This window comes from Notechis scutatus, chromosome 1 (assembly GCF_049901735.1).
Source record: "Notechis scutatus isolate UNSWTSFEM ecotype Mainland chromosome 1, rNotScu1.2, whole genome shotgun sequence".
Classification (NCBI taxonomy): Eukaryota; Metazoa; Chordata; class Lepidosauria; order Squamata; family Elapidae; genus Notechis; species Notechis scutatus.
In genome coordinates this window covers 199,841,817-199,866,602 of record NC_142009.1, presented here as the reverse complement: position 1 = coordinate 199,866,602, position 24,786 = coordinate 199,841,817, and the positions used below count along the sequence as shown (strand labels likewise).

General features: G+C 41.5%; 1 protein-coding gene across 6 annotated transcripts in view; it reads left to right on the top strand.

The window, feature by feature from the left end:
* GALNT13 (polypeptide N-acetylgalactosaminyltransferase 13) overlaps window positions 1-24,786 on the top strand; it is a 239,269-nt gene that overhangs the window by 109,146 nt on the left and 105,337 nt on the right. For all 6 annotated transcript variants that reach the window (XM_026680097.2, XM_087949975.1, XM_087949973.1 and 3 more), the window contains exons 4-6: window positions 17,081-17,247; window positions 19,817-20,024; window positions 22,904-23,074. In XM_026680097.2, coding sequence (XP_026535882.1) covers window positions 17,081-17,247; window positions 19,817-20,024; window positions 22,904-23,074 — 546 coding nt within the window. The remainder of the gene's footprint in view (window positions 1-17,080; window positions 17,248-19,816; window positions 20,025-22,903; window positions 23,075-24,786) is intronic.

The following is a 24,786-nucleotide window of genomic DNA, read 5'->3' as shown; positions in this document are numbered from 1 at the left end:
GTTGCTGCAGAGACATCCTCAAGGGGGGGAGAAGGAGGAAGCAAATACTAAGAGCAACATTGCATTGTTGTGATGCAAACCCCAACCCTTTGATACATGCATCGTAACATTGCTCAAATGCCCTAAAGAGGCAGAACATTGCAATATAATGCTTTTCAATCCTGTGTAGACACTCTTGGCTGGTGACAGTTGCACATTATTCTCCAATCCACTGGAAAATAATAGAATAAAATAATAAAACAACCAGAGGTGAGTTTGGGGAAAAAATCAAAATTTTCAAAATTCAAAATCTGAAATTTAGAATGAATGAAATACCCAGGGAAAATTATTTTGATAGATGTCCCAAAGATGCTTTTTCAAAAGGCAGCTGGATTTTCTGATTTTTCTTTGAAGACGTTTTGCTTCTCATCCAAGATTCTTGGATTTGAAGCGAAAGGCCTTCAGAGAAAAACCAGAAAGTCCAGCTGCCTTTTGAAAAAGCATCTTTGGGACAACCATGACCTGGGTGACTGAGAATCTCCATAGATATTCTGATAGATGGTAGTTTGTTAAAAGTGTGCCTGAAAAGATGTTTGGCAGAATTCTCACTGAAAGAGTATGAATGGTGACATGAACAAAATTTGGAAGTTCATTGCAATTATATGTTGTTGGTACTGGAGTATGCAGATTAGAATTTAGTCTTCATCAGGTGATTGAGAAAACTATGAATGTAAAAAAGAAAATTGACTGTATATTTGTTGATTTAAAGAAAATGTGATAAATACAGCTAGTTTTTGCTTAATGACCATTCATTCAGTGGCTGTTCAAAATTATGACAGCACTGCAATAGCAACAAATCATAGTTATGGCTGGCTCTTGAAGTTACTGGCCACACTAGTGGCCCCATCACCACATGGTCAAAATTTGAATGCATTGCCACCCACTCACATTTACAACTATATTCAGAATAAAAATCATCCACAAGCCAAAAAAAAGTTAAGTCAACATATATGATCAGAATTTAAAGTAAGTCATGGTTATCAGTTAATTCAGTTTTTCCCCCATATCCCCAAATATACAAAATAATTTTGATATGATAGTTCCTTATTATTTACTTTTTTGGAATACAAACAAAATAACATAATGATATGGTGGCACCTGCTGATCACAAATGTGGTCTTACTGCATTTGTGAATTATTGTGAATAGATTCTTTCCAGAGTTGAGGGAATAAAACTCTCTCTCTCTCTCTCTCTCTCTCTCTCTCTCTCTCTCTCTCTCTCTCTGTGTGTGTGTGTGTGTGTGTGTGTGTATATAAACTTGACAACATTAATTAGTAGACAGTAAATGTCAACATCTTATAATAAAAACATACAAGCAATCACTTTTCTTTTCATAGCTTAAAACTCTGATTTGTCACAGAATTATTGTTTTAATTCCTGCTTTGATATTTTTGACAGAAATCCAATTTTAGGAAGAAAATGAAATCAACACACCTGTTACCTGCTTTGTGAAATATAACCTTGAAGGCTATGTTAAACCTATTAGCAAATTCTGAGACAGGGAGGGAAGCTGAGAATGATACAGAACGTTGCTGCTTTACTAAACCCTGATAACTTAATTTCTGAATATTAAAATAGATTTCTTTATATTATTACTAGGTCACCTAGCTCCCAATGAGTCATCTTACAGATAAAAAAATCCTTACAAATAAAAGCAGAAAAGATGCAAGATAGAAAAAAAGAATCATGTCAGCCTCATGATTATTGTATCTATAGCCCATAAAAAACAACTAATGTATTATTGGGTCATTGAATTGTCTCATTAGGTAGCTTTTCTCCTAATTTCCTTAAAAAAACATATAGGCAGACCTTAACTCAGGACTGTAACAGAACCTGTTGTTACAATCACAAGTTATGACAGTTGTTAAACAAGGTGACCATGTGTTTGCCTTGCTTAATTAACCTCACTCAAGGTCTCCTGATGTGATTGTAAAGTCCCATGGCCGCCTCCACCCCCTCAGGCACCCCATGCTCTGTTCCCTGCCCCTTGGGGGTCTCTGTAGGCCTTGAGCCCATTTCCCACCCCACCAGGTCATCGATTCTCCTCCCCTTGTCACTAATCACTCACTTACCTTCTGTAGAGCTATCATGAGGAAGAGATTAGCTAGATCAGGAGTGTCAAACTGGTGGCCCCTGGGCCAGATGCGACACACGCAGGCCACGCCCACTCCAGATCTGCAGAGGGAAAAAACCCATTGCAATACATCACATGACAGCAACATGACGCCGTGAGTTTGACACTGGTGAGATAGATAATAGTATCTTGGTTTTGGTTCTCAGCAATATCCATTCTACTGTGTTGCTCAAAATAAAAAGAGAGAGACAGACAGAACCACAATGACATCTTCTTCCAATTCAGGGAGCCATGAATGACTCTAATGGAAGGCATTTTTGACTTCTTCAACACAATCTGTCATTGTAGGAAACATTTTTTTTTCCATATACAAATCATCGCCTCCATTGGAAGTATTTATTGCTTTTTAAGAGTATGATGGGATTTATCATGATTTTTGACTAAACACCACTGAATTCCAGAATACATTGAAAACATTTTGAATTTTCCAAGTTGAATACTAGACAGGGAGATGGAAAATGCACCCTATCTATTAAATACAACTTTTATTAATTAATTGTGGGTTTTTTCTTTTTAAAAAAAGCATCTCTGTGAGATTAAGCAACCATTCTTATTTTATGAAAAAGTATAGTTGGTATAAGCCAAGAATTTGCAAATTATTCATTTCTCTTATTTCATTTATAGAAGGAATGATTAGCTTCTTAAAACATGATTTTAATCTGAAATAATCCTTTTATCTCTTGCTTTGTTTGAACCCTGGCACAATAGCTTTTTGAGCTTTTAAGTAAATTAAATTCTTACATACAACAACTTCTAAAAAATTAATGCTGTATTTAGAGTTCGGAATCCCCAAGGAAAGCTTGATATTCAAAGCCACATTTGCAGCATGTCATCGTTATGAACAGTGACAGCTGAAGGTGTAAGTGAAATCTCTTTGTTCTTGGAAACTGCAAATCTATTTAAACTGCATAATAGAACACTAGAGAGCTATTTCCTTGACACATTTCCCCATCTATCATCTCCAAAATATAAAAATTGATTGGGTGCAGAAAATTTTGGTTTATATCAAAGGAAGCAGTGTTGATTCTTAGTGACTGCCTAGACAAATCTCTGCAGTTTTCTTAGCTAGTTTTTTTGGAAGTGGGGTTGCCTTTGTCTCCTTCCTAGGGACTCTGAGAGAACGACCAGTCCAAAGTCACCCAGTTATGCCTAAGGCAGGGGTGGGCAAACTTTTTGGCTCGGGGGCCGCATTGACTTTTAAAATTTGACAGACGGGCCGGGTCAGCACAAGACTTTTGGGGAATCGCCCCCCACCCTTCCCCCTCTTCTCCCCTTTCCCTCCCCTCGGAGGCCCCCTGAGTCAGGAGTTGCTACCGCTGGCGTGGCTCCGCGGCTCCAGTCCCGTGTTGCCTCGGGAAGGGAAAGACAAAAAGGAAGAGCCGCGGCGGTGCTTTGCAATGGGAGCAGTGGCACCGGAGGCTCTGGCTCAGCGGTTCCTGGTTTTGCCTTTTCCTTCCCAAGGCAACGCGGACTGGAGCCGCACGGAGCTGCGCCGGCGGTAGCAACTCCTGACAGCCCCAGCCGGACACCTGAGCGGAGCCCAGGCGAAACTGCCTGTTGCTGCTGCCAGAGCACCGCCCGGTCGCCTCCTTCAAGCAGCCCGCCCGCCCGCCGGGCTTCCCTCTGCCGCACGGCTCGGGGCCAGGCGCGAGCGCCCGCATGTTAAAAGGAAGCCGAAAGCTGCTGGGAAGTTGCTCGGGTGCTGGGAGCAGGCTTTTAAAGTGCCGCCCGAGCAAAGTTTAAGCAGCCCGCCGCCCGCCGGGCGGAACCCTTCCTGCTCCTCGGCGGGAAGACACTCCAGCCTGCAAACTTTGCCTTTGCAAAGTTTAAGCCTGAAGCCGGGAAACCAAGCAACTTCCCAGCAACTTTCGGCTTCGTTTTAACTCGCGGGCGCCGCGCCTGGCGGAGGGGAAGCCCGGAGCCTCCTCCAAGCAGCCTGCCCGCCCGCCCGCTGGGCTTCCTTCCGCCACGTGGCTCGGGGCCAGGCGCGAGCGCCGCGAGTTAAAAGGAAGCTGAAAGTTGCTGGGAAGTTGCTCGGTGTGCTGGGAGCAGGCTTTTAAAGTGCCGCCCGAGCAAAGTTTAAGCCTGGAAGCCCCGAAATCAAGCAACTTCCCAGCAACTTTCGGCTTCATTTTAACTGCGGGCGCGCCCGAGCCGCATGGCGGAGGGGAAGCCCGGAGCGCCGCCAGGTCGCCTCCTCCAAGCAGCCCGCCTGCCTGCCCGCCCGCCGGGCTTCCCTCCGCCGCGCAGCTCGGGGCCAGGCGCGAGCGCCTGCGAGTTAAAATGAAGCAGAAAGTTGCTGGGAAGTTGCTCGGGTGCTGGGAGCAGGCTTTTAAAGTGCCGCCAAGCAGGACCGCCGAGCCGGGAACGGGGCACCAAGGCAGGGCAAGGCTCCACCAGCAGCGGCCTAGCTTTAGGTGGCTCCAAGCAGCCCGCCCGCCCGCCCGGGTGGAAGACGCTCCTCGGCGGGAAGACGCTCCAGCCTGCAAGCTTTGCCTTTGCAAAGTTTAAGCCTGGAAGCCCCGGAAAAAAAGGGGAATCGGCGGGGACTCACCTTCGGAGAGGTCGCACTCGAAGGTGATTTCGAACTCCCAGCCGAGGCCTTTGCAAATTTCTTTTCTTTCCTACCCCTAGATCGCTCTGCACTGTTTTGCAGCTGTGGGGCCACGCGGCACAGGGCAATACGCCACGCCCAGCTATTTTTTTTCAGGGGCGGGCCGCATTGGACAGACCAATGGCAGCGATTTTTTTTCAGGGGCGGGCCGCATTGGACAGGCCGACGGGCCGGATGTGGCCCGCGGGCCGTAGTTTGCCCACCCCTGGCCTAAGGGGAGACTAGAACTCATAATATCCTAGTTTCTAGCCTGTTGCCTCCACCACTGCACCAAACTTGCTACCCCTAAAATATTAATACAGGTAGTCCTTGACTTACAACAATTCGCTCAGTGACTGTTCAAAGTTACAACGGCATTGGGAAAAAAAGATTTATGACCATTTTTCACACTTACGACCATTGCAGCATCCCCATAGTCACGTGGTTTACATTCAGATGCTTCACAACCAACTCACATTTAGGACAGTTGTAGTGTCCTGGGGTCATGTGATCAATCGATCTTCTGACAAGCAAAGTCAATGGGGAAACCAGATTCACTTAACAACCGGCTTACTAATTTAACAACTGCAGGGATTCACTTAACAAATGTGGCAAGTAAAGTCGTAAAAAACTTACTTAACAAATTTCTCACTTTGCAATGTACATTTTGGGCTCAATTGTGGGTGGTAAGTTGAAGACTCCCTGTAATTAATACCGGTAGTCCTTGCTTAACAACTGACCATTCAAAGTAACACTGGTACTGAAAAAGTAACTTCATGACCAGTTCTCAAGATTCTTGCAGCATCCTCACAGTTACGTGATTTAGTTTTGTGTGCATCACACCTGGCAGGCATTTATGACTGCCTCGTTGATTGTCACGTGATTGCCGTTTCTGTTCCTCACAGCTAGCTTTTGACAAGCAGAGGCAATGGGGAAGTCAGCAAAATTGCAAGTTGCAAGGTTGATGTCTTGCTTAACAACTGCAGGTGATTGTCATAATTACCATTGGGGAAGCGAGGTCATAGGCCTGTCGCAGTCACATAGTAGCTCTATCAATTGCACCGCTTAGTGATGGGGTTGGTACTCCCAATTGTGATAATTAAGCAGTGACTACCTGCAAAATTACTACTGCTAATAGTAATGCGATACTAACAAATATTAATAGTTGCAATTTAAACAATATGGAGGAATATCCAATATTTTAAAATGTAATTATTAAAATACTGCAGAATCTTCTGTTGCAAAGGATTTTTTTTAAGTCTTGTCTTGGGTGTCTGCTTTAAAAAAGATTATATTTACTTCCATCATGTTCTTTTCAGCAACTGACCTGCAGCTCCATATTCACTTATAATATTCCAGATTCAGACCTTAATTTCACCTTCAGTTATTTCTCAGTGTCCTGCTAAAGAGCAAATCTCTCTGGCTTTCCCACTCTCTGCCCTGCAAACAGCTGCCCTGCGCTTCTTCCTCTCAATTCTCCTCAGACCATTTTTTGTACCTTTTCAGTCAGAATCCTACTGAATGCTTTCCCAAGCAACTTAACAGATTAATCGCCCTGTAGTTGCACCCACTCTTACTACAATTCCTTTAGGATGAATGACATTCTTCCAGTCATCAGGCGCGGGTGTAATTCATGCACCCATAACATGCATCAACAACATAAGGAAAGCGTAGCCCTATTTTATGAAAAAAACATACTTAATGTTTCTGCAATTATACACATTTCAAGTCTACCACATTTCAAATTCTCATACTGTTTATGATTTCAGTGTAATAATTGGATGTTGGATATTAATATCTATAGCATAGGTAGAGTTGACCTTGCGTGTCAGCCTTACCAGCAGATCAGACAGTAAACACAACCAAATAAACGAATTCTACTTTATTGTAAAGATACATTAACAGAATCTTGCAAACCTGAAATTACAGCTCTCCCACTGTCTCTTTTGCAGTCTGAGAACTTAGGCAACGTTTCTCTTGAGCCTCTTACTCCATCCACTATATAGCTGTGAGCTATGTAGCCCTCTTATTGATCGTTCCCTTGGCAGCATATTTTCCCCTGGACTCCGAAAGTCATTCCCACATACCATGACATTGGGCATAGGAAAGGAATGATCAATCTCCCCAGGTAAGCAAATAATGAACTTCCAGTGTGCCTTGATACAGCTAATCCCTGTCTCCATGGCTCACTCATGCAATCAATAAACCAGGAGTCCCAGGATGGAGGCAGCTCTTGGCTTCCATCCATTAGACTCTACAATTCTGTGCTATGAGAAGAAAAGAGGCACTTTCCATCTCTCTCTGATTCTTTCCTGCCAGATCTATCCATTGACCTTGGTGAACTGCCAAGCCCAACTGCAGGTGAGGGAGGATTTTGACAGAGACAAGTGCTGTAAAGGAATTTACAACTGAGCTTGGGCTAAGGAACGAGTGAGCAATGTCCTGTCCTATGAATTTTTGATGGAAATGCAATATAACATCTTTCTGAATCATAGTTAATAAATTGGAATGTTTATGGGCATTATGTTCCTCCCACCTCTTATAGAGGATGCTGCCTTGTTTTGTTTTGTTTTTAGCTCATCCACGTAACGGTTGTGATGTGTTTGCCACCCATCTGAGAGACAGGTCAAAAATATAGTGATATTTAATCAGCTGCCTCCACAGCCTAACTTTTGCCATGCTTCAGCAGTAAGGATGATAGTGTTGCTGCCCACACACAGCTCAATATGTGGTAGGTGGCAATCAGATACACCTTGGAACTGTTTTTTTTAAAAAAACTTCCTTCTCAGTAGCTGCATCCCAGCTGCCAAGGTTGTTCTTGAAGGAAGACATTAGCAAGAGGCAGGAGGGAAATGAAGAAGGTGCTCTTCCTTCCCTTCCTCCCTTCCCACTTTGTCATTGAGAAAACGGTTTGTGCCACAAGTAGGATGTCTCTCCTGTCCCCTCCCCTCCTCTTTCACTGAAAGAGAAGTTGGAGGGAGCTTATCTGAAGAGCCCTTCTTCCTCTCTTAAATCTAATTGTAATTGCACTCATGTATCTTCAACCTTTCCAAATGTCTCTCTTCCCACAGCCCAATGTTCATTTATGCCGCAGATCAATTCAGGTCAGAGGTGCATGATCAAGATTGAGCTTTCCCAGATGACATTTGGTCTGAGTCCTGACCCAATTTCCCTTTAAATTCAGCTTCACTCAGCACAGAAAAACTTTGCATGCATGCCTGTGGTTCCAGAGCTCAAGATGCGCCTGCATTTTTGGATTAAGCAAATTTTGAACAGGCTATGACTGTAAAAATCACGTATATGCATGTTGTTTCCTGTACAGGTCCAATTCCATTCTCCTTTGCCATTTAACTGAGCACATGCACATCTCATGTACCAGATGTCAAAGTACAAAGGTGCAGCACATTTTTGCCTTTTGCCCCTTCCTCTAGGAAAAGATATTCTGTTTCCTGTTTATCAATGGGAATGTTGTTCATATGGAGGCCCACATTTGCTCTTTCTCCCCTGAGCTGTTCAGAGCATCCAGTAGTGGGAGGTGCTTCAGTCTCCTCTTGGATACGCTGGGCTTAATTACAAGGACGCTCCTCCTCCTCCTCCTCAGTACTCCTCCCTAGCATCCCCAGTTTTTGCTCAGCCTTCACAGGATTAGGCAGCTTTTTCTGTTGGTTGGCCGGAATAGCAAAAAAGACTCTCCAAAACTCTCCGGTTTGATTCTCTTTCTCTAATTAGTCTCTTGAGATTCCTTACCAACTCCGTCAGTCTTATCTAAAAGAATCACCATCGACGAAGCTTCCGATACCTCGTTAGCACCTTCAGCGCTCCGAGGGGGAAGAGAGGCTTTTGCCTCGAATGTCTCTCGCCTTAACAATCGCTCCATTCAGCTGGTTATAGCGAATTTAAAGCAGCGCCAGACCGAACAACGAACGCGACTTGTGGTCGGTTAATTCTACAGCCCAAGGCATTTCCCCACGGAACACCGCAGGGGGTAGAAGCACTAGTGCTGATACCCTCCCCCACTTGCCTTTTTCTTGTGTGAGACACTGATTTAAGCGGGAGTAGCTGCTGGTAGTTTGCGCGCCAAAACAGCGGCCGCCATTTTGCCTAGCGCACAAAGCAGGCAACATATATTTACTGTGATAAAGTTTAATTTTACTTTCCCACTGGACTTAGCTCAATAAGACCAAAAGGTTTCAGCCCTGCTACTGCAGTCAGAGAGTTTCGGTTGGCTGACTATCACAGTGTATTTCCAGCAGCTTTTCACAGCAAGCACCAAGGCCTAAGTCCGCCTGTGCACAGCAGCTGTAGCAGGCCCATTGTTAAGGTACAAACCCCTTGGCCTGACTAGGTGTTCCCCAAAATTTCTCTCCTCGTATTCGGTCTAATTTGGCTCCCAATAACATCAAAACAATACTACTGATATTATTAATAAAATATACATAATAATTAAAATAAAATAAAATAAAATAAAATAATATATATGTATGTGTGTATGTATATATGTATGTATTTGTATAGATATATGTATATGTGAATATGTGTGTATATAATAATAATAATAATAATAATATAATAATAATAATAATAATAATAATAATAATAATAATAATAATAATAATAATAATTTTGTTCGAATTACTGGGGATTCTTAATTTCAGCAGGGTTCCTTGTCCAATTGTGGAACAGGCTCCTGGGCTTGCCAACCGCCCCACGCTGCTATTTTACTAACCTGCAAAGATTATATCTTTAGAGGCAATGGCAGGAGGCAAAAGTTCCAGAGCCACTTCCTCAAGAGACTCAACCAAGGCTCACAAAAAATCTAGGAACCCAAAAGGTCCTTCTAAAGCCTTCGAAAAGGATGCCCAAAGGTGGCCATTGAATGACATATGAGGAGAAATATGCAGGAGACTGAGAAGTCCACTACAGTCCCACCTACTCCACAACCAGTTGAAGCCCAAAACCCTCCTTCCCCACCCCTGGACCTGTTCTCACAATCCAGGAGGGGATCCATCTCACAACCTCGCCTTCAGAGCTTGGCCACAACATCCGCAACACATCGAGCCCCCGAGGCCACATTCACCCCTACAGTGGCCGGGCTTCGTCAGGAGGACATCTTACCAGACAAAGTTCCTGCCAAGATGAGGGCGTGGGCGGAGCTGGCGATTCGGCAGGGCATTGCAGCAGGAGTCCAACAGTCTGTAGCCATCAGACAAAGATCCACAGTCTCAGATTGTGATTCACAATCTCTGTGATCAGTAAGCAGAATGGATCAACATTGCACACAGGTTCATTCCCATGGGGAGTTTTCCATCTACCCAGATGCCCCACTTCAGGAGCCACAGGAGGAGGGTGAACAAGATGACTAGTTGCTCCAGATTGAGTCAGGTTCAGCCCATGGGACTGATCCAGCTCTGTCAGAGGCGGACCTTTTAGAATGGGGCATGTCCGAGGACGAAGGCTTTATTCCCGACCAACTGATTTTCATGGGCCTGTTTCGTCCCCAGTTATTTAAATCGCTATTATTCAAGGCCAAGAATACTGCACGTCTTAACAAACCAACCCCAGCTTTACAACAAGAGATTTCACAGGATGAGTCAGAAGACCTAATCTTCTCTCAATCTGTCACTGAAGCGGATGTCATTCCAGTGCCTCATATATTTTCAGACCTAGTTCAAAAACAGTGGGCCTTCGCTGCATCTTATCCTGCTCCCACGGGATACGATAGGAAATTTTATAATCTGGCCCCTGAATTTGTTAATACTCTTAACACCGCTGAGGTAGATGACCCCATAGAAACCTTGGCATCCTCCTCTACTATCCTAGGTGAAGCGGAGGAGGCATTCAAACCAGAAGAAAAAAGGGCAGAACTAGCGCTTCGCAGGGCTCACCAAGTTGATGAGTGGGCCATAAGGGCAGCTACTACTGCATCCTTTTTTATTAGATCTTCCTTAAGATGGCTTCGCCATCTGAGGGACACCATCCCCCACTCCAATATACGAGTGCATCAGGACATTGCCAAGCTCATAGCCGCAGCTGAATTTTCTGTGGATACAATGTTTAATACTGTTAAATTTTCCTCCAGAGCCATTGCTTCTCAGGTATCTGCATGCAGACTACTTTGGCTCAGACACTGGCAAGCTGACACTAAACACAAATGGAAGCTTGCCGCTGCGCCCATTTCAGGCGACAAGCTGTTTGGCACTGCCCTCGATCCACTCTTAATAGAATCTAGGAACAAGAAAAAATTCTTGCCGTCTCTTTTTGGGAAATTGGACAACCCGTAGTCCTTTCAGAGGCACTCCTTTTGCCCCTTCTACCAGAGTTCCTACTCCAACAGATCCCAAAGGTCCCAGGGATATAGGCAAGGGCAACCACCCAAAAGGTCCGACTTTGGAGACAGGACTAGGAGGGGAGGTCAAAGCAAGAGACCTTTCCGGGGGACTGGAAACAGGTTTTTCCGGTGTCCCAAATAAGGAATCCCAGGAGATCCCTATCGGTGGTCGGCTACAATTCTTTGCCGATCAATGGGAGTCCTCTACCACTGACTCGTGGGTTAGGGACACAGTAAGATTTGGTTTGGCTCTGGAATTCCAATCCACTCCCCCAAACTTCTTTATGAAATCTCCCCTGTCTAGAGACCCGGTCAAAAGATCTGTTATGCAAGTGGCTATACAACATCTACTGGAGATCCAGGCCATTCAACCAGTGGCTCCGGATCAGCAAGGACAGGGATTTTATTCACACCTTTTCATGGTTCTAAAAAGTTAGGGGGGATGGAGGGCAATTTTAGATCTAAAACGCCTCAACCGCTCTCTGGTGTACCAGAAATTTAAGATGACCATGTTACAATCTATCCTACTGGTCATCAGGAAGGGCGATGTTTTAACAACAGAGGCATACTTGCACATTCCGATTCGGCCTTCCCATAGTAAATTTCTTAGATTTTGCTATAATAATATACATCAGTTCCCAGAGCATTCACTAAGGTCTTGGCAGCTCTGCCCGGACACCTCCGAGGTAGACCCATCCAGTTACAGTGTTACCTTGATAACATTTTAATTCTGTCATCGGTTAGTCAGTCTGAACTAGACACCCGTTTTACGATACAGGCTCTTCAACATCATGGGTTCTCTATAAATTGGGCCAAGAGTCACTTAACCCCATCAACTCGCCTAATTCAACTAGGAGTCATCATAGATACCATAGAAAGGAGAGTCTTCCTTTCTCCTGACAGACAGGAGAGCATTAGGCTTCTAGCTCAGGAGATCAGGACCCTTAAACAGGTACCCCTGATCCAGTTATCAAAACTATTAGGGAAACTGATCTCCTGTATTTTCTGTTGTTCCCTAGGCCCGCTTGCATTCTAGAGCCCTACAATGGTACCTGCTGCCCTTCCAAAGGTCAGGAAGAGGCACTTCCAACTCATGGGTACTAGTGCCACTGAAGGTCCTCAGATCCCTTCGCTTGTGGACCGCACCTGTCATCAACAAAGGTTGCCTATTCAAGGAACCCAATAGAGCGATCATCACGACAGATGCCAGCCTGTTTGGATGTGGAGCACAGTACCAACACCACACAGCACAGGGGCGTTGGTCTGTCCTGGAACAATTGTGCAGTATTAATCTATTGGAACTCAGAGCTATCTTTCTGGCTCTTTGCAGCTTCCTTCCACTAATTCAGTCCAAACACATCCTGGTTCTAACAGACAATGTTACAATGAAGGCTCATATAAAAAAACGGGGGTACCCACTCGGGTCAACTGATGAGGAAGGCAGAGAAGTTGTGCCTTTGGGCGGAGAGGAACTTACTCTCCATCAGGGCAGAGCACATCTCCAGTCTGTCAAACATGCAGGCAGACTGGCTGAGCAGGGCCACGGTCGATCAGTCGATTCTATTTCAAGAAGCGGCCTTGAAATTCAGACAACCAGTGATCAACTTATTCGCCTCAGCTCTCAACACACAACTCCCGAGATTCATATCTAGGTACCCAACCCGGGAAGCAGAGAATATCAATGCCCTTCGATGCCGTTGGCCACCAGGTCTATTGTACTCATTTCCCCCCTCCCACTGATCCCCAAGGTGATCCAAAAGCTTCTGGAGGAGAAAGCGGAGCTGTTACTAGTAGTGCCATACTGGCCCAGGCGGCCGTGGTTTGCAGACCTCCAAGATCTGTCATTAATGGAACCATGGAGAATTCCACCGGACAGAGCCGCTATATCTCAAGGTCCAGTCCTACATACGGATCCTCAATGGCTCCACCTTGCCGTATGGAGATTGAATGGCAACGTCTAAAAGGTGAGAAAATTTCCAACAGAGACATTTCCACCATTCTGGCAGCCAGGCGCCCATTGACTAATCGTATTTACAATGCCACCTGGAACGTATTTTGTAAATGGTGTATTAAGTTCAATATTGAACCCACTTCTCGATCAGTGGCACAAATACTAGAATTCTTACAAGAAGGTCTAGACAGAGGTCTCTCGCCCAACACCTTGCGAAGACAGATGGCAGCCTTAGCATTCTTGGGACCACACAAGGTGGTAGTTTTGGGAGCAATAATCTAGTCCCGTGATTAGCAAGCCAAATTGGGAGCTCCCCCCCCTCTGAGACTAGCCCCACATATAAGGTGTGTTTTGATAGTACATTACAAGACAAATTGACCCCCATGTAGAAACCTCTGTATATTTCACCAGGACAGGGTAGTTCTCCGCCCAGATCCAACGTTCATGCCGAAGGTCAATTCAGCATTCCACAGGGGCACAAGCGTTGATTCTCCCAAACTTTTGCCCAAGACCAATTCATAGACTTGAATACCAATGGCATCGGCTTGACGTGAGATGCGCCCTCCGCATTTACTTAGATCGTAAAGCTGCTTTCAGGAAAACGGAATCTCTTTTCATTTCTTTTCAACGTAACACCCAAGGGCACAAGGTTTCTCCTTCTACAATTGGCAGATGGTTGAGGGCCACAATTTCTAAAGTGTATGAGGCTCAATCACTTTCAACGCCTAGAGGCATAACGGCACATTCCACAAGGAGTGCAGCAACATCGGCAGCATGGGCCACACAAGTGCCAATAGAAGAAATTTGCAGGGCAGCAACTTGGGCTTCTCCATCGCCCTTCATCAGACACTATAAAATTGACATCTTTGCCTCTGCGGAGGTATCATTTGGTAGGAGAGTGTTGCAAAGAGTCCACAGAAACCAAGAGGGACCATTGATCCAGGCAGCATCCCTCCTGTAGGACAGGCCAAGCTTTGGTATGTCCCACTACTGGATGCTCTGAACAGCTCAGGGGAGAAAGGGCGTTGGTAATTACCTGATATGCCCGTTCTTCATGAGCTGTGAAGAGCATCCAGCCCCACACAATTCCGTCTGGTGGGGTTTCTATTCCGGCCAACTCTTAGTTAGGGTGAAGAACAGAAATATGTCCACACTTCGACTTCGCCAAAACTGGGGATGCTAGGGAGGAGTACCGAGGAAGAGGAGGAGCGTCCTTGTAATTAAGCCCAGCCTATTCAAGATGAGACTGAAGCACCTCCCACTACTGGATGCTCTTCACAGCTCATGGAGAATGGGCATATCAGGTAAGTACCAATGCCCTTTTCCACAATTGATAATCTTCTTGATCTAGAAACACACATACACACACACACCACGAAAAATAGCTTCATGAGAGAGCCAGTCTCTCTTAGCCACATCAGAAATGACCATGGAGGTGCAGAAGCTACATAGTGGTCCTCCAGCAAGCCAATTAGAGCCCAGGACATTGCCCATCTCCAAAGGATCCTCCTCCTTTGCATTACAAATGTATTTGTGGAAGATCCTAAGATTTCTTTCAAGCTGGAACACCTTGGGCCAGCTTCAGCCTAAGCAGGCTGCTTACGAGATGCAAGGTTTGTTGTCCTCAGCAAACAGAAAGTAAAGTATCTTTCCACAATGGAAAGAATGCCTTATGGATACATTCTTTGTTGCCTTTAGCAATCTTTATTTACATTTCTTCTAACATTATTAGCAATGGCCAAATCTATCTTAATTCTCAATTTTATCAGTATTTGAAGGAGGATAATTCATGAACTCTTGAGAAGATAAGACTCTTAAAGATATCAAAATTAAGCAAGCCACCACAGAGAAGAGGAGGAGGAGAGGCATTCATAATAAGAGGGAGCAAAAAGACAACATGATGGGTATGATTGAAGATCCATTCATTTGTATGTATGTGAAACATTGTCCACATATAAAGGGATGAGACTTCATCATACAGTCTTCCCCCATCAACATCCCCCCCCCTGAAAATATTAGGTAAGATTTATTTATATGAATTGTATGGCCACCCAGCTCACAAAAACATGACTCTAGTCTAGGTGGCATACAACAACAATAAAAAAAAAATCCGAATTAAAATAAAACATAATAGTCAAACACACAGTTGGGGTACAGCCACATCTTGGTTCTCTAATATCTTAAGTCCCACATCCAAAGTTTCAGCTTAGCCTTCAAGGCTTTCCTGAAGACTGACAAGGTTGTGGTGAGCCAGATTTCAAGAGGGAGGTTATTTCACAGAGCAGGTGTCACCATGGAGTGTCTCAGTGGCTTTTGCTCAGAATAGATTAGCTGTATTATATATTGACAACAGACTTTTAAAAAATCCATTGCTGCCACTATAGCAGCTAAGATGTTACAAAAGGAATCCCATAAATACACACACTTTTTATTTAGGGGCATAATTTTGATTATTGTGGCTGACTTAGTGCAATCAGCACTAACCAATGAATTATCCCATTACATTTCAACAAGGCTTGTTCTGTTTCTGACCAAAATGATAACAGCTGCTACTACAATTACCTGTAGTCATTGGTTTCTCCTTGTTCCAATCGCCGGCTTTTGTTGATGTGATGTTCTTGCATTGGTAAAAACATCTGTTGAATTCTGAAAGGAGTAAAATCACACTGGAAGAGTTTACGGTATTACAATTTATATATTGCCAAAGGCAACAAAAGTAAATAGGTACCTAGACTGCTTCTGATTTCATGTTATTGATCTTGGAAAATGTATTTTCTTTGCATTTAAAGAGCAATAGTTATTTCATATGTATTTATAGTTCTATATCTAACAAATATATGAGTTTTATAGGAAAGCATTTCAATTACTGGAGTATTGTTTAGAATAAAGAGGGATTGTAATGTCCCACGAAAAGGGAAAATGTTTCTTTGTTTTCATTCCTGTTATTTTTTTTTTCCATCTTTCTTTTATGAGCACTTTTTTTAAATCACAGAAAATAGGTTTTTCTGCTATTTTAATTAATATTAAACATATTTAATAATAATAATAATTAATAATAATAATAATATAAATATGACAGAGTTGAAAGCATTGAATCACTCATTCACTCAATAGACGAACGCTTAGCAACACGTTTTGAAATAACTATACAAGAAGCCTAATCTCTCTTGAAAAAAAAAATACAGCACAGATAAGTGATTACCTATCAGCTCAAAATCAAATCCCAACTCAAAAACCACTACCACAACTACTATCTCAATTACAATCACAACTACAACCAAAAATAATCACCAAACCACAACCACAAACAATTACTATCCCATCAAATAATTCCCCTTACTCATCAGAGACATCATGGAACATGATCAGAAATGTCCAAATGCCATCTTATTTGATCTTGAAGACACCAATGCATCAGACAACATCACCAAAGTTCGCAATATCATAAGCAGCTCAAATACAACAAACATCTCTCCTGAAGATATCATTGAAATAACCAGAGATGACCCTGAGTTCAAATACAATGACAGCTCTGTGGCCCCAAGATTTTGTAGAGTTGTTTGCAAAAATGAGTCCAGCAAACGTATATTCATTCATACAATAAACGCCATTGCAATAAATTTTCTTCAATAAATAATAATTATGCATAGGAATTACATATTTCCATTTATTCTCTTGCTTCTCTTCCACTTTGGTAGATATTTAGCGCTGAAGGTTTTTCATTTCATTTCATGTCATTAATTTAGAAACGGTGATCCTTATATTCAGTATTTACTAATAACAAAGCATATTAATGAGATAGTTTTCACAAACCTTACAATTAATATCACTTTTTAGCTTCTTTATCCCTTTTTTGTTATCAGGTGTATCTTTTTTACAGATTTCAAAGAGTAATATTTCACTTTCATTCTTTCTGTATGGAACCTTGCGTCCTAGCCTATGAAACTTGATTAACTTGTACATTGTTATTTAGTGCCATGGTTTCTGAATACATTTTCTGTTGCTTCTTTTCTTTCTTACTTTTCATTTGACAGATGTAAGACAAAAGTCTACGCTGATGAGCTACCCACCACAAGTGTGGTCATAGTGTTTCATAATGAAGCTTGGAGTACTTTGCTTCGTACTATTTACAGTGTTATCAATCGGTCTCCACACTACCTACTTTCTGAGATCATCTTGGTAGATGATGCCAGTGAAAGAGGTAAGAATGCCCAAAAATAAAACTCATTAACATTTGAACAGTATTGTGGACAAGGGATAGCGTTTCTTTCTTTGTATTCAATTTTTAGTACTACTTAGCAAATATTGTAACGGCACTATCTGGAATTTTTCTGAAGAGAATGGCGAGAGCAGTGTGGAGGAAAACACAGTTTAGAGTCCATTTTACCATTGTAGACAAATGATTATAAAAAGCAAAGAGAATGTGTATTGATGGAGCAGGCTGGGTTTTTCTTAAATTTGGATCTCAAGGGAGACATTATATGGGATTTCCTGAGAATAAGTCACAAAACAACAGGAGTCATGGTGGCGCAGTGGTTAGAATGCACTATTGCAGAAAAACTCTCTCCACAGCCAGGAGTTTGGTCCTGACTGGCTCAAGATTGACTCAGCCTTCCATCCTTCTGAGGTCACTAAAATGAGGACCAGATTGATGGGTGCAATATGCTAAAACACTTTTTATCTTGTTCAGCTGGAGAATTTGGTCAGAATGTAGAGATGTCTTTGGCCTGTTCAACCTTCCCAGCCCACCAAATTTACTGTCCTAGCTGGAGAACATTGGAGTGGAAATACAAGACATCTAGTGGATTTTAGATTAATTTTATTTGATGTGTCTGTTGAGGGCACTAATAGATCACTTGTTGATAATTTATTCATGTGAAAGAAGCTGTGATGAATTAAATACTATAAAATCTTTCTTAAGACCTGATGTCAAGAATGCCCTTTTTCAAAATTTCAGAGCATGTAGTGGCAGCCTAGCCATGGCTTGCTTAATCATGGGGTGTTGATTAAGCCATAATTGGCAGGGTTAATAGCAGAAGTAAAGTGCTGTGAAGCTGCTCTTCCAAGATGAGAAAACGTGAGCACAATGCATACGTCGGCTCATTCTCTTCATAACAATAAAAAAAGTTCCCTGCCTGAGAGAGAAACTGTTTTTTATCATGGCATCTGAATGCAGCTAACTGATTATTATCTCAGGAAGAACAGTGGGTGCTTCTTTCCAGTCTTTCAGCCTGTGGCGTTCTAACAGCATGAAAATGTCTTCAGTCAGATTCTGATTTTCAAAATGGAACTGAGATACTATTATCTGCTACTGAATAAGAGGCAGAAGCTGGATTCACACATTGTATTAAGCAAGGACTATGAAAAATGTGGACCTGATTCCACATGTAGTCCATTAAAATCCTGTCACCAGAGCCACAAAAAGTGACAGAGGGCAATCATTTTAGTAGGGAATGTTCTGAGGGCTAAAAACAAAATGGATGCCTCCAATCTTCTTTTTACTGCTTCTGTGATCTTCCAAAAATTTGTTTTTGGCCCTATCCAAAGGCTGCTTGCTGTATCCCTCAAACCAATAGAAATTGTCCAGGCTTAAAATCATTTTGAGGAATTGCTCCTTAATTTCAGAATTCCCTTCCCAGAAAGTCTGTTCCTCCATATGGAATTGGATCCTTTTGGTGCATATTGAAAAAGATTATTAAGAAAATATTTGAAAGTATGATGATGACATTGCTGATACTTTTTTTATCTCTTAAGGTTGGGCTGCTTTTTATTTTGTGCTTAATAACATGTTTATCTGACTTTTAAAACAAGAGGAGTATTTTATAGCATAACCCTGTACCACTTTATTCAGCAATCTCATTAAGTTCAATGAAGCTTGTTTCCTGAAATTTGGTTTAGGATTGTGGTGGTTTTTTTTAAATAGTATACAAATAGTGTAGCAGTCAGAATCTTTTAATTCATTTTAGAGTAAACTGTTTATTTCATTTTCCCTGCTTTATCACTTCATCATATCCTAGAAGAATATTTTCTTTCTAAATTGCTAGAGAAATTAGAATCAGTCTGAGTAGTAGTGACTGCTGCTTCAAGTGGGTTGCAAAATATACTCTAGAGGTCTTATGATTGATCCTAATCCAGAAATAGAATGCCTTCCCTCTGTGCCACCATCTGAAGTGAGTACATTCTGTAGGCAATGAAATGATCTTCCATACTTTGTGGACCCACATTGAGTGCCTACCCATGAACCACATGAGAATGAGAAGGGGTTGGGATTTGTGGCTGCAAGATATCTTTTAAAATGCACATACACAGTTAAAACAGCAACACAATTGGTATTTTATTTGTCTGAATGGTGCTTTATTTTCATGCAATAATATATAGATTACTGTATTCTTAAGATCTTGTAAAATAAAGAATGTTGTGTTTAGCTCAGTGGTCTTGGTTCCCTATTTTTCCCTTTTTCCTATTCTGCTCTCCCTTTTTGTATTTTATAAAGCAACAAAATCTCTCTCTTTTTGTTGTTGTTTTTCTTTGTATTCAGAAACGTTTGACCTTTTTGATTATTTTTTATGGAAAGGAGAAAGCAGTCAGCTCGTAGATTCTATTCTATTCTATTCTATTCTATTCTATTCTATTCTATTCTATTCTATTCTATTCTATTCTATTCTATTCCATTCCCATTCCCTTTGAATGTTGGTGTTTTTTTAAAAAAAATCTCTTTGTGTAACTTAAACAAACTTTGTTGTATCTTCTTTCTTAATGGCATTTGGCAGATTTTCTGAAGCTCCCATTAGAGAATTATGTAAGAAATTTGCAAGTGCCAGTAAAAATTATTAGAATGGAACAACGGTCGGGTCTGATTCGAGCTCGGCTTAGAGGTGCTGCCGCTTCTAAAGGCCAGGTCATCACTTTCTTGGATGCACACTGTGAATGCACTACAGGTTGGCTGGAGCCCCTACTGGCAAGAATAAAGGAAGACAGGTGAGAATTAAGAACAGGTTCTTTTATTATGATAGCCTCTGCCACTCTCTCTCTCTCTTTTTTAGGAGTCTGTTTGTTATTAACCACTCTTTTCCTGCTGTTTGTATCTCAACTACCAGAAATGTCTTGCTTCAATAAAAGAACAGAAGAATGCTATATATTCTGTCTGGTTCTAGTCTGCTGCTGGAAGCCCACATACTATACTTTGCTGATGGCTTTAAAACAGTGCCTTCCTGCTTTAATGGGTCCATTTTTCCTCTGATTTGTCAGTTAAAAGACCCACTGACAGCCAGTGTGAAATATGGATTTGCACCAGGAAGATCAGGGTTCATTCACTGAAGTATTTTTGCAGTAGTTAAGATTCCTCTAAGAATTGTTTATGTGAGTGTTGCTTTCAGTTCCCACAGGGAAGGTGAGGTAAGAATATAATAGTATCTAAACATTTGTTTTCTGTGGCCCAGTCATCCATTATAATTAGGAAAAAAAAAATCCCAGATCACATAAATACTAATTTGTAGAAAATGCAGAGAGCAAATACAGTATCAGAACTTTTTCTGTTATCTCACATGGGAAATGCTTTATGACCTATTCAGAGACATTCAAAAGAAAAGGTGGCACTTCCCTCTCACAGTTGCCTGCTATTTTATTCACACAAAGATATGTAGATTTACTTGAATAAAGCCTATGCATTCCATTAATTAAGATTTTGCTAAGAGCCTGCAGTTATCCAAGAACACACAAAAGAAGGCACATCTTCACATAGTTTATATGTAATATATAAGACAGGGGCTATAAATATGGATGGTTTTCAAAGGGAATTTAAAAAAGGATAAGGTTATCAATAGCTTCTAGCAATTATTATAGCAGCATATCTACAGTATATATAACTTGCCGTTTCAAAAGCAATTGCTTGGAAATGCTGTTGTACTCAAGACCTGCTTGAGTTGTTGAATTCCTACAACATAAACTTTTGGACTTGGCATGTCAGAAATTTGGAAAATGCCTACTTTGATTCTGCTTGTGGCTCTCTCTCACACTCATGTACCCCTGAACAACAGAGAAACAACTCTATTTCCACCCCATCTTGGTCTAGTGGCACTATGTAATAGTGCCTCTTGTCATTCCCTTAAAGTGCATGAGCCTTAGGGAATGGCGGGATTGCCTCTGTGGCCCAGCATTCCTCAGAATCTGCCACATACCACTTACTTTCAAGCAGTGCTCTCTTTTCTGTTGACTGGCATTCAGCCATACTATGCACCAAATTGCGCTCCTGGTTCCCAGCTAGGTCTTCACAGTTTTCGAAAACGTGAGCAGAGTCAGGATTATTGACTTATTTATTTTATTTATTAGATTTGTTTGCTGTCTATTCCTCCTTGGGATGACTCTGGGGGTCTTAGTAGTAATTTTAGTAGTGTTTTGTTCCAGGATGTAGGAGCAGTCAAAGAAAAGGCATGATTCCTGAGACCCACAAAATAAAAATCCCCAGTAGATGCAATCTGCAGCACGTTCTTCCTGCCCAGGAATAATGGAATGGTTAGGAACAATGGGAGTAAGGTGGTCCCACAAATATCTCTGTACTCACGGCATTTAGGGCTGTATAACCAGTACTTTGAATTTCACCCAAAAGCCAGTGCAGTTCGCAGAGCAAGATATAAGCATTGAGAGACAAACCCGTAACTGCTGGCATTGCTGCATTCTGGAACAAATAAAACTTATATTGGCATTCTTCAACCCACACCCCTCCCCCTATAAAGGATATCTTAATCTGTCCCTGGTTATCTTAGCATCAGAAGAACACAACAACTCAGTGAAAAGACAATACATGATATATATGATATCCATGAAAAGAGCTAACATTGGATAGATCACTTAAACATTGATAATTTCATAGAATTGGAAGTGACCATTGAGATTATTGCACACAAATCCCTCTTCGATGGAGTCAGTGAAATGAAATCATGTCGACAGATGGATGTCTAGCCTCTTGTTGTATATTTTTCTGTGGTTCCAGTCATTAATTGCATTGTGAACTGAATCTGTCATCTTTGTTTCCACATTTGTAATCTGAATTCTACATACCCAATTTCCTTTATGGTTCCCCCCCTTCCCCTTTCTCATTAGGTTTCTTGGAAATGTATGTTTCTGATTGTTTTCTAGCCGATAGACCTCACATGGTGAAAAACTATTTCTTTTTTTTGCCTTCATTGGTTTAGCTAGATTTTGAATCCAAAAATAAATAAAAGCTTCTTTATACAGCGGATGAGTGGAAAACACAATGAATGCTGCTCCATTTCCTATCTGTGACTTCTTATTAATAGTTTGTATATTGAGCTTATCCATTTGGGGTTTGCGTGAGGAAAACATATGCTGTGCTTTGGGGTAAAAAAAAGAAGAAGCAAGACCCAAAGAGAATTGTGCGTATTTCTATGTTATGGATTTCGCAAAGTATGGATGTGCTTAATGTGCCATGAATAATATGTCTGGATTTTAAAAACAGTAACTCACTCGAATGCTTGTGGAAGCAGGTATTTGTTTGTTTTCCTAACTTGGTCACAGTTCATATCTCCAAACGGATGCTGCAATCTCTGGAGCTTTCCCTAGTTTCAGTTGCCAAGGCTGCATGGATAAATCTTCAGATATATTATTAACAATGTTTAGGAAAGGGAGCAGAGAGTGGCTGTAGCTAGAGTCTCATGCTTTCCTGCCTTCATGCTTCCTTCTCCTGAGTAGATTTTGAATGTATTTAATCAAGGTGAGAATAGATTTCAAAAGGGATTCAGCCCTTTACATACAGCCTTACCTCTCCGAATGTGTGTGTTTGGACCAGGCAGAGTTCCTTGCCAGGAAAATACATTTGCATATTTATTTTTGTTTTATAGGAAAATTGTTGTATGCCCAATTATCGATGTAATCAGTGATGACACATTTGAATACATGGCTGGATCAGATATGACTTATGGAGGATTCAACTGGAAACTCAATTTTCGTTGGTACCCTGTTCCCCAAAGAGAAATGGACAGAAGGAAAGGAGATAGAACTTTGCCTGTGAGGTAAGTTGTAGACACAGAGGATGTTTTATGAGCATTAATTGATGTGTTTGTGTTTTGTGTGTATGTATACCTATGACTGTATGTATTTATAAGACTTAGGTTTACTTACACAGGATTATATACCACTTAGATTCAGGAAAAGACAAGGTGATCTTCATTGTGGTAGAAAATAATGAGTAAATGAATAGGGAGAGCAAGCAGGAGTTTGGCAATGGAATTTTAGGGAAAAACCTTAACAAAATGTCCCTTTAAATCAATACTGTACTCCTAAGCTGAAATCAAAAGAAATCAAAGTTTATTACTGACGGTCACTTCTAAAATAATGAAGTTCTGACCTGCAGCACTTGGACTATGTCTAATGCTCCCTGAAAACAACCTGGCATGTATTTGTGGATTTTCAAGAAAAAGAAAAATCAGAGGTGGCGCGGTGGTTAGAATGCAGTATTGCAGGCTAATTCTGCTGACTGCCAGCGGTTCAATCCTCATGGGCTCAAGGTTGACTCAACCTTCCATCCTTCCGAGGTTGGTAAAATGAGGACCCATATTGTTGAGGGCAATATATGCCGACTCTGTAAACTGCTTAGAGAGGGCTAAGAAGCGGTATATAAGTGTAAGTGCTATTGCTATTTCAGCAGAAAGAAAGGGTGAACATTGATCAGATCAAAGAAGGTGCTACAATAGACAGAGAAGTAACTTTCCGTAAGGAGGAAACTCAAACCAAGGAGCCATCCCAATGGGTTGGAGTGAATACAAGAAGTAATAGGCAGAGAAGGTGCTATGTAGTGCTGAGACTCAGATTCAGCTTTCAAGACCTCTCAGAAGGAGTCTCTGAACCTTTAGGAAAATAAAAATAAAAATTGAGGAGTAGAAGGATGGTGGATACTGAAGGGCAGAGAGAATACAGCTGCATCCTGCAATTAGACAAAGAGAAACTGAAATTATAAGAATGTGTTAACTAGACCCATCAGCTTGTGAAGGGTGTTAACTGCTAAGAGTGCTGAGTTATAAAGGAAGGGCTTCTCAGGTGTACCACTGATAGTTATTCCTTTAACAGGATAGGAAAGTATGCAGCAATGACAAACCTGGCTATATATATTTATAATGCAAGTTTAATTAAATTGAAGCAAGAATGGTCTCTTACATTCAAGTCCTCTTACATCACATAGGAAAACAGGTTTAGACATTTGAAACATGGCTTATGAGAAACAAAGTTAAAGAATTAATTTAAAAATCAGATGAAACAATTTAGATAAATGTAAGAGACAATCTCCAATGTATCAAGAAAAGGACAAATAAGTAGTGGTTGGTGGCTAGGAATAATGGAAGGGAGGAGAAAAATGAACCATGAAAAGTTCCTCCTATAAGATCTTTTTAATGATTTTATTTTTTTCTTTGTTTTGATATTCTACTTTTCTCTATCCATACTATTTCTTTTTAGAATCAGCTTAAAGAATGTAAAGTGACCGCATGTTTATAATAAACTTTTATTTATATAAAAAAGAAATGAAGCCAATCAACTAACCATGTGATGACAAATGGTTTAGAAAACAATGGATTGAACCATATTACCTTTGACTTTGAAGATCTAGGAAGAAACAAAAAAATAAGAGATTTCTCATGTAAAAGATTAGATAGGGGAAATATATTGAGTGTAGAAGGTGACTTAGGTAAAAAGTATTTAACAGAGTACAGATTTTGGGGACCATGACCTG